The sequence below is a fragment of the Mobula birostris genome, chromosome 12 (assembly GCF_030028105.1).
Source record: "Mobula birostris isolate sMobBir1 chromosome 12, sMobBir1.hap1, whole genome shotgun sequence".
NCBI classification, from domain to species: domain Eukaryota; kingdom Metazoa; phylum Chordata; class Chondrichthyes; order Myliobatiformes; family Myliobatidae; genus Mobula; species Mobula birostris.
This window is the reverse complement of record NC_092381.1, coordinates 4,024,833-4,041,098: the sequence shown is the minus strand read 5'-3', so window position 1 is coordinate 4,041,098 and position 16,266 is coordinate 4,024,833. Positions and strand designations below refer to the sequence as shown.

Sequence of the window (16,266 nt, the reverse complement as noted above, 5' to 3'; positions counted from 1 at the left end):
TCTCCCTCTTGCTGTGAAACAGCGACACCTCTTTCTCCCTTATTAGGGAGAGAGAGCCTATGGTATGTCGAATTACCGAGTGAACAAATAGACTTTTACTGCAAGTCTGTGTCTTTAATGATGCTTTACTGCACACTTGAGTGCTCGCTGGGGGGCGCTGACACTTTTTTGTTGGCATGGAAGGGAGGGGGGAATTGCCTTGCTGCTGCTTGTGTGAGAGAGGGGGAACTGGGAGTGTCTTTGGGGTACTCACGTTTAACTGTCATTCATTCTTTGGGGTACTCCTCTGATATTGTGGATGTTTGCTAAGAAAAAGAATTTCTGGATGTATATTGTATATATTTCTCTGACAATAAATGTATCTATTGAAACCTATGAATGAGGGATATAAACAGGGTAGACTACAATAAACTTGGAAAGGGTGAGCAGCTTCAAGTTCCTGGAGTATCAAAGTCTCAGAGGATCAATCCTGGGCCCAGCACTGATGCAATCATGATGAAGGCATGCCAGCAGCTCTAATTCATTAGGAGTTTGAGGGGATTTGGTATGTCACCAAAGAATCTAGCAAATTTCTACAGATGTAATGTAGAGAGTATTCTGGCTGGTTACATTACGGTCTGGTATTGATGCTCCAAATGACAAGACTGAAAGTGGTTGCAGAGGATTGTATACTCAGAAAGCTCCATTACAGAAATGAGCTACCTACCACAAAGACATCTTCAAATGTTGATGCCTCAGGAAGGCAACATCCATCATTAAGGACCGTCATCATCCAGAGATACCACCATCAGGGAGAAGCCTGACGAACTCATACTCTATATTTTAGGAACAGCTTCTTCCTCTCCGCAGTTAGATTTCTCAATGGTCCAGAACTCCCTGAACACTATTTCAATATTCTTTGTAACACATACAAAATGCTGGAGGAACTCAGCAAGCCAAGCAGCACCTATGAAACAAGTACAGTGAACATTTTGGGCCGAGACCCTTCATGAGGACTGGAAAGAAAAGATCAGGAGTTAGAATAAGGAAGTGGGGAGATGGGAGGAAGAACTACAAAATGAAAGATGAAACCAGTGGGGGAGGGGGCTGAGGGCGAAGTAAGAGGTGGGAAGTTGATTGGAGAAAGATATACAGGGCTGGAGAAGGGGGAATCTGATAGGAGAGGACAGAAGGCCATGAAAAAAGAAAAGGGGGAGGAGCACCACAGGGAAGGAGGTGATAGGCAGGTAAGAAGATAAGATGAGACGGAAACACGAGGAATTCTGCAGATGCTGGAAATCCAAGCAACACACATCAAAGTTGCCGGTGAACGCAGCAGGCCAGCAAGCATCCCCAGGAAGAGGCACAGTTGACGCTTCAGGCCGAGACCCTTTGTCAGGACTAACTGTTAGTCCCAGTTAGTCCTGATGAAGGGTCTCGGCCTGAAATGTCGACTGTGCCTCTTCCTGGGGATGCTGCCTGGCCTGCTGCATTCACCTGCAAAGATGAGACGGAAATGGGAATGAGGAATAATGAAGGAGGGGCATTACCAGGCCCATTGTTTATGCTTGTTACTGTCCCACTGAATTTATATCTACGTACCTCAACTCAATTTTATCCCCCCCCCCCCCACCGATTCAATCCCTTCCTATCTACATCCATGACACTTCACATGCTCTTAATCTTGATACAGGTGTGACCTCCTGTATACTGGTCATCCAATATACAGATTGGGAGAGGGCTTCGCCAAGCACCTAAGCTCCGTCCACCAGAAGAAGTGGGATCTCCCAGTGGCCACACATTTTAATTCCACTTCCCATTCCAACATGTCATTCCATGGCCTCTTCTACAGTTATGATGAGGCAACACTTGGGTTGGAGGAGCAACACCTTATATTTCATCTGGGTAGCCTCCAACCTGATGGCATGAACATCGATTTCTCAATCTTCCCGTAATGCTCTCTCCTTCACCATGCCCTCAAATCCTTTCATTCCCCGGATCTGGAGTACCTTGTGCTGCTGTGTAGACCTTTCTGGAGGCTTAATGTTTACAGCTGTTTTCATCTCAGCTGTGTATATTCCCCTGCAGGCTGATACTGACCTGGCTCTCAAGGAACTTTACAAGACCATCAGCATCCAGGAGACTGCTTTCATTGTCACCGGAGACTTTAATCAAGCATCGCTGACTAAAGTCTCTCCGAAGTTTGATCAACACATCCAGATGAACACATGGGGAGATAGCATACTCAACCACTGCTACTCTCCCTTCCGAAATCTTACAAGGCACTCCTCCGCCCACTGCTTGGGAAGTCTGAGCTCTCCTCAGTGTGGAGGATCTGAGAGATCTTGTGGTCCACGTCCATAGGACACTCAAAGCTGCTGCACAGGTTGACAGTGTTGTTAAGAAGGCATACGGTGTGTTGACATTCATCAACCATGGGATTGAGTTCAAGGGCCGTGAGGTAATGTTACGGCTATATAAGAAGTTGGTCAGACCCCATTTGCAGTACAGGTTTCCTCCGCCATCCGAAAGTAAAGCGTTCCTATGAAACGGTTTGTAAGCCGGAATATTGTAAACTGAAGAAGCAATTACCATTTATTTATATGGGAAAAATTTGTGATCGTTCGCAGACCCAAATATAACCTACCAAATCATGCCAAACAACACATAAACCCTAAAATAACAGTAACATATAGTAAAAGCAGGAATGATATGATGAATACACAGCCCATATAAAGTAGAAATACTTTTCTACAATCACTGCCGCACTGTTCTCCATAGCGAAAATCTCCCGCAAGCGCTCTCGGCAGAAACACTCTCTCCAGTAACCGTTAAGCTATGAAGCTGCCAAATCATACCAAATAATGCATAAAAATACACAGCCTATATAAAGTAGAAATAATGTATGTACAGTGTAGTATCACCTACTGGAATTGGAAAGACAGCGCCGAGCACACTGATGATGGTGTAAACACAAAATACTCTGCAGATGCTGGGGTCAAAGCAACACTCACAACATGCTGGAGGAACTCAGCAGGTTGGGCAGTATCCGTGGAAAAGATCAGTCAATGTTTCGGGCTGGAACCCTTTGTCAGGACTGAAGAGGGAAGGGGTAGAGGCCCTATAAAGAAGGTGGGGGGAGGGTGGGAAGGAGAAGGCTGGTAGGTTCCAGGTGAAAGAAGGAATAGGGGAAAACACAACGGGTAGTAAAAGGAGGCAGAACCATGAGGGAGGTGATAGGCAGCTGGGGAAGGGGGCAGAGAGAGATAGATATAGGCGAAGGGAGGGGGAGGGAATTACCGGAAGTTGGAGAATTCAATGTTCATACCAAGGGGCTGGAGACTACCCAGACGGTATATGAGCTGTTGCTTCTCCAACCTGAGTTTAGCCTCATCGTGGCAGTAGAGAAGGCCATGTATGGACATCTCCGAATGGGAATCGGAAGCAGAGTTGAAGTAGGTGGCATCTGGGAGATCCTGTCTGTTGTGACGGACAGAGCAGAGGTGCTCGACGAAGCGGTCCCCCAATCTGCATTGGGTTTCACCAATGTAGAGGAGGCCGCACCGGGAGCACCGGATGCAATAGGTGACCCCAACAGACTCACAAATGAAGTGTTGCGTCACTTAGAAGGACTGTTTGGGGCCTGAATGGTGGCAAGAGAGGAGGTGTAGGGACAGGTGTAGCACTTACGCTTACAGGGATAAGTGACGGGTGGGAGATCTGTGGGGAGGGACGTGTGGATTAGGAAGTCACGGAGGGACTGATCCCTGCGGAAAGCAGAGAGAGGTGGAGAGGGAAAGATATGCTTAGCGGTGGGGTCCTGTTGAAGGTGGCGGAAGTTGCGGAGGATAATGTGCTGGATCCGGATGCTGGTGGGGTGGTAGGTGAGGACAAGGGGAACTCTGTCCCTGTTGTGGTGGCCGGAGGATGGGTTGAGGGCCGAAGTGTGGGAAATGAAGGAGATGCGGGTGAGGGCATCATTGATGACCGCAGAAGGGAAACCACGATCCTTAAAGAAGAACATTTGAGATGTCCTGGAATGGAAAGCCTCATCCTGGGAGCAGATGCGACAGAGACGGAGGAACTGGGAATAGGGAATGGCATTTTTGCATGTGGCAGGGTGGGAAGAGGTACAGTTGAGGTAGTTATGAGAGTCAGTGGGCTTGTAGAAGATGTCAGTGGACAGTCTGTCTTCAGAGATGGAGACTGAGAGATTGAGAAAGGGGAGAGAAGTGTCCGAGATAGACCAAGTGAATTTGAGGGCTGGGTGGAAGTTTGAAGTAAAGTCGATCAAATTGACGAGCATAGCTGTGTGTTAGGCTGAGTCGTCGGAAGTTGGGGTGGTGCAGCGGTCCCAACTTCCGGGCCGTCGACCGATACCGATCCGCGAAGCATGCAGCGGTACAGCGGTAGCCGGGATGCACCCAACACATCTTTAAGAAAAATGCCGAAATTACAAGGTAATTAATTAGGTGCCGCCCAGCATGTAAACGTCGGCCCAGATCAGAGGCGAGTAACGATTGCGTCGCCTCTGATCTACCCCGACATTTACGTGCCAGGCGGCACCTAATTAAATAGCTTGTTTATTTCAGTTTTTTCCTTAAAGATGTGCTGGGTGCATCCCGGCTACCACTGCATTCTCTGCGGCAATGTATCGGTCTGCAGCCCAGGGGTTGGGGTGGTGGGACACTGGGGTGCCATCTCATCGTCGTCTGTTTCCATCAGGGCAGGGAAATCATCTTCTTCTATGTCTGCCTGCCTCGATGTCGAAGGTCAAGGTTCGTCGTCTGATGTGGAAGGCTTGAAAAACAACAGTATGCTTGACTGCTTAGCCTCGTGCATTTTTCTATCATACAGTTCTTTGTAAGCACTCAAACCATCCTGCAAATATACCCTAAACTGACGTACCCTTTCAAAATTAAAGTCATACTTTTCTGCAATCATTGCAGCGAAAATCTCACGCAGTTGCTTCACGTTCAGTTACTGGACGACTTCACTTTCAGTCCGTTCGCTACTGCATTCGGTTTCGATTGTTATCCTTTCCTCTTCCAATTGCATCAGCTCTTCATCTATCAGTTCTTGGTCATGGGATGCCAAAACCTCTTCAACATCATCTTCATCAACTTCCACAAGCCAAACTCACTTTGTCCTTACTTCGTTCAGCATGATCAAAACTCTTAATTATGTCTAGTTTTACGCTAAGTGTAACGCCCTTACGAGCTCTTTTAGGCTTTTCTGATACCTTAGAACTCATCCTGCAAACGGCTGCTTACAGGCACGTGTTTAAGCAATGCCGGCTAGAATGCAGTTCCGGGGGAGGAGCTTGGCTGCTCGGGGCGCGTGCTGCCTTTTTTCGTAACAGTGAAAACACCTTCTGTTAGCAAAAACAGGTAACTAATGTAGGTCTTCTGTAACAGCAAGGTTTCATAAAGGGAACATTCGAAAAGTGGGGGACATCTGTACTGTGTTCAGTTCTGGCAGTCTCTAGAGTAGGTTACATGGTAGGCACAACATTATGGGCCGAAGGGCCTTTAATGTGCTGTAAAGTTCTATGTTCTAATTGCACTGGTGCTGCCAACATCGCTGCCTCTCTCCCAGATGCTAGATCTTTTTTATGCTGGTTCAATGTTGCCAACGCAGAACCCCCGTGGAGAGCTGTCGATGTGACCTGCACCTTGGTAATCTCTGAGGCTGAAGTACGCAGGTGTTTCCAACGAATGGACAGCTGCAAGGCTGTAGAACCAGATGGCATCCCAGGGCAAGTACTCAAAATGTACCCCGCACAGCTGGCTGGTGTGTTTGCAGATATTTTTAATCTCTCCCCCTCCCAGCGTAGAGTGCCCTCCTGCTTCAAAATATCCACCATTGTACCAAAAAAGACCAAAGTAACATGTCTGAACAACTGACGTCCTGTTGCACTCACCTCGATAATAAGCAAATGCTTTGAGAGACCGTTCAAGGACTACATCTGCAGCATGCTACCACCCACACTGGACCCCCTACAATTTGCATACCAACACAACTAATCAACAGAAGATTCAATAGCTACAGCTCTGCATACCGTCCTTGCACATCTGGAGAAGAGGGACGATTATGTGAGAGTGCTGATCTTGGACTACAGTTCAGCATTCAACACCACAATGCCCTCCAGGCTTGACGAGAAGCTCAGAGACCTCGGCCTTCACCCTGCCTTGTGTAGCTGGATCTTGGACCTCCTGGCAGGTAGTAAGACTGGGCTCCCTCACCTCTGCCCCTCAACACAGGAGCTCCCCAAGGCTGTATCCTAAACCCCCTCCTTTACTCTCTGTACACCCATGACTGTGTCGCCACCACAGCTCCAATCTAATTAAATTTGTGATGATACTACATTGATAGACCTAATCCGAGATAATAATGAGGCAGCCAAAGAGAAGAAGTCATCACCCTGATACAGTGTTTCAAGAGAACAACCTCTCCCTCAATGTTGCAGAAACAAAGAAGCTGGTCTTGGACTACAGTTGGAATGGGGACAGGCCAACTCCTATTGACATCAATGGATCTGGGGTTGAGAGGGTGAACAGCTTCAAGTTCCTCAGTATCTCAGTATCTGTGACCAGGTCAGGTCACAGATCTCTCAGTGGGTGAACATCTGGGGGACAGTGACCACCGCTCCCTGGCCTTTAGCATTATCATGGAAAAGGACGGAATCAGAGAGGACAGGAAAATTTTTAATTGGGGAAGGGCAAATTATGAGGCTATAAGGGTGTGAACTGGGATGATGCTTTTGAGGGAAATGTACTATAGACATGTGGTCGATGTTTAGGGATCTCTTGCAGGATGTTAGGGATAAATTTGACCCGGTGAGGAAAATAAAGAATGGTAGGGTGAAGGAACCATGAGTGATTAGTGAAGTGGAAAATCTAGTCAGGTGGAAGAAGGCAGCATACATGAGGTTTAGGAAGCAAGGATCAGATGGGTCTATTGAGGAATATAGAGTAGCAAGAAAGGAGATTAAGAAGGGGCTGAGAAGAGCAAGAAGGGGGCATGAGAAGGCCTTGGCGAGTAGGGTAAAGGAAAAGCCCAAGGCATTCTTCAATTATGTGAAGAACAAAAGGATGACAGGAGTGAAGGTAGGACCAATTAGAGATAAAGGTGGGAAGATGTGCCTGGAGGCTGTGGAAGTGAGCGAGGTCCTCAATGAATACTTTTCTTCGGTATTCACCAATGAGAGGGAACTTGGCGGTGAGGACAATATCAGTGAGGTTGATGTTCTGGAGCATGTAGATATTAAGGGAGAGGAGGTGTTGGAGTTGTTAAAATACATTAGGACGGATAAGTCCCCGGGGCCTGATGGAATATTCCCCAGGCTGCTCCACGAGGCGAGGGAAGAGATGGCTGAGCCTCTGGCTCGGACCTTTATGTCCTCATTGTCCACGGGAATGGTACCGGAAGATTGGAGGGAGGCAAATGTTGTCCCCTTGTTCAAAAAGGTAGTAGGGATAGTCTGGGTAATTATAGACCAGTGAGCCTTACGTCTGTAGTGGGAAAGCTGTTGGAAAAGATTCTTAGAGATAGGATCTATGGGCATTTAGAGAATCATGGTCTGATCAGGGACAGTCAGCATGGCTTTGTGAAGGGCAGATCGTGTCTAACAAGCCTGATAGAGTTCTTTGAGGAGGTGACCAGGCATATAGATGAGGGTAGTGCAGTGGACGCCATCAACATGGATTTTAGTAAGGCATTTGTCAAGGTTCCACATGGTAGGCTTATTCAGAAAGTCAGAAGGCATGGATGTTTGGCCAGGTGGATTCGGAATTGGTATGCCTGCAGAAGGCAGAGGGTCGTTTTGGAGGGAGTACATTCAGGTTGGAGGGTTGTGACTAGTGATGTCCCACAAAGATCTGTTCTGGGATCTCTACTCTTCGTGATTTTTATTAACGACCTGGATGTGGGGGTAGAAGGGTGGGTTGGCAAGTTTGCAGACCACACAAAGGTTGGTAGTGTTGTAGATAGTGTAGGGGATTGTCGAAGATTGCAGAGAAACATTGACAGGATGCAGAAGTGGGCTGAGAAGCGGCAGATGGAGTTCAATCCAGAGAAGTGTGAGGTGGTACACTTTGGAAGGACAAACTCCAAGGCAGAGTACAAAGTAAATGGCAGGATACTTGGTAGTGTGGAGGAGCACAGGGATCTGGGGGTACATGTCCACAGATCACAGAAAGTTGCCTCACAGGTGGATAGGCTAGATAAGAAAGCTTATGGGGTGTTAGCTTTCATAGGTTGAGGGATAGAATTTAAGAGTCGCGATGTAATGATGCAGCTCTATAAAACTCTGGATAGGCCACAATTGGAGTACTGTGTCCATTTCTGGTCGCCTCACTATAGGAAGGATGTGGAAGCATTGGAAAGGGTACAGAGGAGATTTACCAGGATGCTGCCTGGTTTCGGGAGTATGCATTATGATCAGAGATTAAGGGAGCTAGGGCTTTACTCTTTGGAGAGAAGGAAGATGAGAAGAGACATGATAGAGGTATACAAGATATTAAGAGGTACAGATAGAGTGGATTGCCAGCACCTCTTCCCCAGGGCACCACTGCTCAACACAAGAGGACATGGCTTTAAGGTAAGGGGTGGGAAGTTCAAGGGGGATATTAGAGGAAGGGTTTTTACTCAGAGTGGTTGGTGCGTGGAATGCACTGCCTGAGTCAGTGGTGGAGGCAGATACACTAGCGAAATTTAAGAGACTACTAGACAGGTATATGGAGGAATTTAAGGTGGGGCTTGTATGGGAGGCAGTGTTTAAGGGTTGGCACAAGATTGTGGGCCGAAGGGCCTGTACTGTGCTGTACTATTCTATGTGCTATGTATACATATCACCGAGGACCTCACTTGGTCAGTACATTCCAGCTGTGTGGTGAAAAAAGCACAACAGCCCTCTTTCACCTCAGATGGTTGAAGAAGTTCAACATGAGTCCCCAGATCCTAAGAACTTTCTACAGGGGCACAATTGAGAGCATCCTGACTGGCTGCATCACTGTAATTTCCTCAATCGCAGATCTCTGCAGAGAGTGGTGCGGATAGCCCAGCAAATCTGTGGATGTGAAGTTCCTACTATTCAGGACATCTACAAAGACAGTTGCCTAAAAATGGCCTGAAGGATCACTGGGGATCCAAGCCACCCCAACCACAAACTGTTCCAGCTGCTACCATCTGGGAAATGGTACTGCAGCATTGAAGCCAGGATTAACAGGCTCCTGGACAGCTTCTTCCACCGGGCCATCAGACTGATTAATTCATGCTGAGCTATATTGAGTATTTCTGAGCTATATTGACTGTTCTGCTGTACTCTTATTGAATTATTACAAATACTATTCTAATTCCTATACTACTACAAATTACTAATCTGCACATTGTACATTCAGATGGAGATGTAACATAAAGATTTTTACTCATGTATGTGAAGAATGTAAGAAATAGTCAATTCAATTCCTCTCCTATCAGATTTCCCCTTCTCCAGCTCTGTATCTCTTTCACCAATCAATTTCCCAGCTCTTTACTTCACCCCTCTCCTCCCTCTCAGTTTCACCCATCACCTCCCGACCCCCTTTCTTACTCTGACTCATCTTTTTTCCAGTCCTGATGATGCATTTCAGCCCAAAACATTGACTGTACTATTTTCCATAGATGCTGCCTGACCTGCTGAGTTCCTCTCACAGTTTGTGTGTGTTGCTTGGATTTCCAGCATCTGCAGATTTGCGCTTTTTGTGATTTCGCTATTCCTTGCTGACCCTACCTTTTCGTCTATCTACTTGTTTATTGTAACTTAGTAATTTTTAATGTCTTACACTGTACTGCTGCTACAAAGTAACAAATTTCATTACATATATCAGTGCAACAAGCCGATTCTGATTCTCAGAAAGTGAATCTCAGGGGAGTATATGGTGACATTCCTCACCCAGGATATGCCCTCTTCTCATTGCTACCATAAGGGAGGACATACAGAAACCTGAATACACACTCAACGCTTTAGGAATAGTATCTTCCCCGGAATGGATAATGAACCGATGACACGACTCTCAAACTTTTTACTTTCTTTTTGCACTACATATTTATTTTTACATACTTATTATAATTTACAAATTTTTAAAATCATATATTGTAATGTACTACCGCAAAACAAATGTCACGATAAATTCTAGTGACATTAAATCTGATTGTAATTCTGACATACATGTACTTCGATATTAAACTTATTTTGAACTTTGATTCTGATCTGCACTTCTTCCAACCTGGTTTACTGTATTTAATGTTCATGATATGACTTCTTTTCCAGTGGTGAAATTATACATATTCTGGACAACTATTTTAATGAGCCTCTATTCTCTGCCACAACAGCCAACTCAAGCTTCAGGTTGCACATTATTTTAAGTACCCTTGCTGATTCCCCCCACTGCCTGGTCTGTTCTTTAGCAACTCCACTGCTACGGAGGGGTCAAATGCAAATTGGAAGAACAATATCTCATATTTCCCTTGTGAAGCTTACTGCCCAATGGTCTAAACACTAAATTTTCCAATTTCAGGTAACCCACACACCAGTGCTCTCCTCCACACACAATCATCTGTCTATCAGGTTTTCTTCTCCCTTAGTTTCTCTCTCTCTGCCCTCCATCCGCCATCTCCTCCACTCACCTGGTTCCATTTGTTCATCACCCCTTCATCAGCCTCTATCCCATGGCCTACCCCAACCCCCATCCCTATGCTGCTCTACAGCAATCTTTCCTCTTTCCCATCAGTTCTGATAAAAGACCTCAATGGAAAATATGAACTTCCATCTTTTGCCTCTGCAGATGTTGTTTGACCCACTGAGTTCTCTCAGCATTGTTTTTATATATTTACCGTTAACTTTGGTGAAATTCCAAGTGTTCCAGTGCCTTGGAGATATAAAGCAGGAGAAAGACAAACAAAAACATACTTATAAATATCTCAAACACAAGGAATTCTGCAGATGCTGGAAACTCAAGCAACACACATCAAGGTTGCTGGTGAATGCAGCAGGCCAGGCAGCAAGAGGTACAGTCGACGTTTCGGGCCGAAACCCTTTGTCAGGACTAACTGAAGGAAGAGCTAGTAAGAGATTTGGAAGTGGCAGGGGGAGGGGAAGATCCAAAATGATAGGAGAAGACAGGAGGAGGAGGGATGGAGCCAAGAGCTGGACAGGTGATTGGCAAAAGGGATATGAGAGGATCATGGGACAGGAGGCCCAGGGAGAAAGAAAAGGGGGAGGGGGGGAAAACCCAGAGGATGGGCAAGGGGTATAGTTAGAGGGACAGAGGGAGAAACATAGAAACATAGAAAATAGGTGCAGGAGTAGGCCATTTGGCCCTTCGAGCCTGCACCAACATTTATTATGATCATGGCTGATCATCCAACTCAAAAAGGAGAGTGAGAGAAAGAATGTGTGTATATAAATAAATAATGGATGGGGTACGAGGGGGAGGTGGGGCATTAGCGGAAGTTAGAGAAGTGAATGTTCATGTCATCAGGTTGGAGGCTACCCAGACGGAATATAAGGTGTTGTTCCTCCAACCTGAGTGTGGCTTCATCTTTACAGTAGAGGAGGCCGTGGATAGACATATCAGAATGGGAATGGGACATGGAATTAAAATGTGTGGCCACTGGGAGATCCTACTTTCTCTGGCGGACAAAGCGTAGGTGTTCAGCAAAACGATATCCCAGTCTACATTGGGTCTCACCAATACATAGAAGGCCACATCGGGAGCACCGGACGCAGTATATCACCCCAGCTGGCTCACAGGTGAAGTGTCGCCTCACCTGGAAGGACTGTCTGGGGCCCTGAATGGTGGTGAGGGAGGAAGTGTAAGGTATGTGTAGCACTTGTTCTACTTACAAGGATAAGTGCCAGGAGGGAGATCGGTGGGGACGGATGGGGGGGGGGGGGGCGAATGGACAAGGGAGTTGCGTAGGGAGCGATCCCTGCAGAAAGCAGAGAGTGGGGAGGGAAAGATGTGCTTAGTGGTGGGATCCCGTTGGAGGTGGCGGAAGTTACGGAGAATAATATGTTGGACCCGGAGGCTGGTGGGGTGGTAGGTGAGGACCAGGGTTCCAACATATTATTCTCCGTTACTCCTGCCACCTCCAAAGGGATCCCACCACTAAGCACATCTTTCTCTCCCCCCCCTCTCTGCTTTCCACAGGGATCACTTCCTACGCAACTCCCTTGTCCATTCATCCCCCCCATCACTCCCCACCGATCTCCCTCCAGGCACTTATCCTTGTAAGCGGAACAAGTGCTACACATGCCCTTACACTTTCTCCCTTACCACCACTCAGGGCCCCAGACAGTCCTTCCAGGTGAGGCAACACTTCACCTGTGAGTCAGCTGGGGTGATATACTGCGTCCGGTGCTCCCGATGTGGCTTTCTATATATTGGCAACACCCGACGCAGACTGGGAGATCGTTTTGCTGAACACCTACGCTCTGTCCGCCAGAGAAAGCAGGATCTCCCAGTGGCCACACATCTTAATTCCACGTCCCATTTCCATTCTGATATGTCTATCCACGGCCTCCTCTACTGTGAAGATGAAGCCACACTCAGGTTGGAGGAACAACACCTTATATTCCGTCTGGGTAGCCTCCAACCTGATGGCATGAACATTCACTTCTCTAACTTCCGCTAATGCCCCACCTCCCCCCGTACCCCATCCATTATTTATTTATATACACACATTCTTTCTCTCTCTCTCCTTTTTCTCCCTCTGTCCCTCTGACTATACCCCTTGCCCATCCTCTGGGTTTTTCCCCCCCTCCCCCTTTTCTTTCTCCCTGGGCCTCCTGTCCCATGATCCTCTCATATCCCTTTTGCCAATCACCTGTCCAGCTCTTGGCTCCATCCCTCCCCCTCCTGTCTTCTCCTATCATTTTGGATCTCCCCCTCCCCCTGCCACTTTCAAATCTCTTACTAGCTCTTCCTTCAGTTAGTCCTGACGAAGGGTCTCGACCGGAAACGTCGACTGTACCTCTTCCTGGAGATGCTGCCTGGCCTGCTGTGTTCACCAGCAACTTTGATGTGTGTTGTTATAAATATCTCACCCCAGTATTCATAGTTAAGATAATGTACAAGATAATGAGAAGCATTGATCGTGTGGATAGTCAGAGCCTTTTCCCCAGGGCTGAAATGGCAGCACGAGAGGGCATAGTTTTAAGGTGCTTGGAAGTAGGTACAGAGGAAATGTTAGAGGTAAGTTGTTTTTTTTTGCCGAGATTGGTGAGTGCGTCGAATGGGCTGCCAACGGCGGTGGTGGAGGCAGAAATGACAGGGTCTTTTAAGAGGCTCCTAGTTGGCTACATGGAGTTTAGAAAAATAGAGGGCTATGGGTAAAGCCTAAGTAGTTCTAAGGTAGGGACATGTTCGGCACAGCTTTGTGGGCCGAAGGGCCTGTATTGCGCTGTATGTTTTCTATGTCTAACTCTTCCTCCATCCCTCAACCCCCATTAATATCACAATTTATTTTCTAACCGCTGTTCCATTGCTCCTTGTGTAGCCTGCTGTATGCAGTTTGAATTCCTACATTGTTAAATGCTATATAACAGTTTGGAACATAGAACATAACAGCACAGTGCAGGCCCTTCAGCCCACAATACTGTGCCAACCTAATAATCTACTCTAAGATCAATTTAACCCTTTCCTCCTACATAACCCACCATTTTTCTATCATCCATGCCTATCTAAGGGTTTTTCTGTCATACCAATCCAAGAGTTTCTAAATGTCCCTAATGGATCTGCATCTACCACCACTCCTGTCAGGTAGCACACATCACCACCTGCGCAAAAAACTTACCTCTGACATCCCCTCCTCCACACTTTCCTCCAATCAACTTGAAATGATGCCCTTGTATTACTACCCTGGAAAAACTCTCCGGCTGCCCACTTGATCTATGGCTCTTAATCATTTTAGAACAACCTGAGATGGTAATTTTCTTGTTTAAAAATATCCAATAATAACACTTCGCATTTCAGAAATTAACATCAAGGTTCAAAAGAATTAAACACGGAACTTCATTCCATACTTCATCTGAACTTCCATGAGCACAGTGCTGAACTCAGGTGTGCAGAGCTGTTCAATGTACTCCAACCCTTTTGTTTCGTTAAAGTACTTCCTCTGAACAGTACTGAGAACGACATTCTGTGGGAAAGAGAAAGAAAACATTCTACTACAGTTGGAAAAAATTGACAAATTTCGTTATTTGCACAACCCAAGTTTCCGTTAAGCTTAGAATAACAAATATGTTTAATGTTCCATACAGACATGATATAAATAAATGTATAATCAGCATTGAGATCTGTGTGTTAATTCCAATGCATCCAAATTACCTTAGTCATAGATTACCAGATGTTTAATTTTCCTCCTAGAGCCATCTTCTAACAACATAGCCAAGATGGTTCTATTTAGAGATATAATGTGGAATAGGCTCTTACAGCTCTTTGGGCCGCACCGTCCAACAGCCCAGATTGAACCCTAGCCCAATCTTGTGACAATCTACCATAATAAATTAAGCTACCCACCCTGTATATCTTTGGATTATGGGAGGAAACAGGAACACCTGGAGAAAACTCACGCACTCCACGATGAGGCTATACAGAGACCACCAGGATTGAATGCTCAACTCTGAAACCCCAGGCTGCAATAGTGCTAATCGCTATGCTACCGCGGCACCCACAGCTCTTTGAAATTTTGGTATCACCAATTCTCACAGCCATTCCCGCATCTTAACTGCTCCATCACTAGACTTTGGCCCAAATTTTAAGGCCCAGGCTATCGAAATTCCACCCAAATCTGACCAATTTTCCCTCCTCCTTTTAGACCAGGGGTTCCCAACGTGGGTTAATGGAAGGAGTCCATGGCATAAAAAAGGTTGGAAACCTCTGTTTTAGACACTCTTTAAACCTTACAGACCTTACAGCTCCTTTTCAGGGGCACTATGAAAAAAAAATCTGGTTACAATTCTGTTCAAGTACCAATGCACATCTATTACGTTAAAGAGGTATTATATGTCCACAGTATATTGATGTTACTTTTCACTGTAATATGAAAACCAACAACATTAATGTTCCATAATATTAAAGTCCATAGGTTTTAAGTCTCTTGTAAAGGAAGGGAAAGGCATTGAAAGATGAAAGGAGGAAATTTCAGAGCTCAATAAGGTATCTAAAAGGATGGTCAGCAATGGAATGCAAGGTTAGAGCCATGTACAGTATAAGAACTGAAGGAGCTCCAAAATCTTAAAAGACCATGATAATGTGACTGCAACACAATTATTAAACTGATAATCATGTTGCCCAAATGCCAAAATGTAGAACTAAATTACTGTTGAGAAGGCCTCCACAGTGCTTACTTTGAAGTTCTCTGTGACAAGAGTGAAGAGTTTGGTCCCACTTCCTTTATCACAAGTAGTACTTGGCATTATAATTTCAAGAGGAGATAAAATCTGCAGTTTGGTAATGACCTGTAACACAGACAAAATGCAATGTGACCCAGGGCAATGAAATAAGATTTTGAAAAAAAGAAGTAATTTATCACTTTATTAATAGTCAAAAATGATTAAAGCTTAATAAATCAATATAACATAAGTGGTCTATCAATGAACCTTAGAATGGTTACAACACTGAAAGAGGCTACTACTGTATATGGATTCTCAGCTGAGGAAGGCATAGAGGGATACAAGCCTAATGCAGGCAAATTGATTAGCACAGGTAGACATCACAGTTAGTATGAACCAGATGGGCTAAAAGTCACTTCTGTAATCTACAATTCTAGGTTTAAGTCTCCCCTCATGCTCACACCAGTCCCCTACCAGAATAACCCACAGGTTCTCCCCAATAATTCTTTCTCCATTGTCAAGCAGATTATTCTCCAGTATATATTTGCCCATTTCCCTCCTGAAGGTCACTATGCTAAATGCCTCCACCACAGCTGTAGGCAGGCAATCCAGATTTTAAACAAAGACTGCACAAAACTTAAATACATATAACATGATACAGCACAGGAACAACCCTTTAGAACAGTACAACACAGTACAGGCACTTTGGTCCATGATGTTGTGCCAAACTTTTAACCTACTCTAAGATTAATCTAACCATTTCCTCCTACATAGCCCTCCATTTTCTATCATCTGTGTATCAATTTAAGAGCATCTTAAATAAGCCCAATGTGTACACCTCTATCACGAACCCTGGCACTGCACTGTACACACCTATCATTCTCTGTGTAAAAAACATACCTCCGACA

The 16,266-nt window shown here is 45.6% G+C and overlaps 1 protein-coding gene across 1 annotated transcript in view; it reads right to left on the bottom strand.

Moving 5' to 3' along the window:
* The window catches only part of msh4 (mutS homolog 4), a 249,548-nt gene that overhangs the window by 177,343 nt on the left and 55,939 nt on the right, over positions 1-16,266 (bottom strand). Inside the window, exons 3-4 of the mRNA XM_072274791.1 lie at positions 15,374-15,484; positions 14,048-14,163 (exon numbers count right to left, since the gene is read on the bottom strand). Of these exons, the coding sequence (XP_072130892.1) occupies positions 14,048-14,163; positions 15,374-15,484 (227 nt within the window). The remainder of the gene's footprint in view (positions 1-14,047; positions 14,164-15,373; positions 15,485-16,266) is intronic.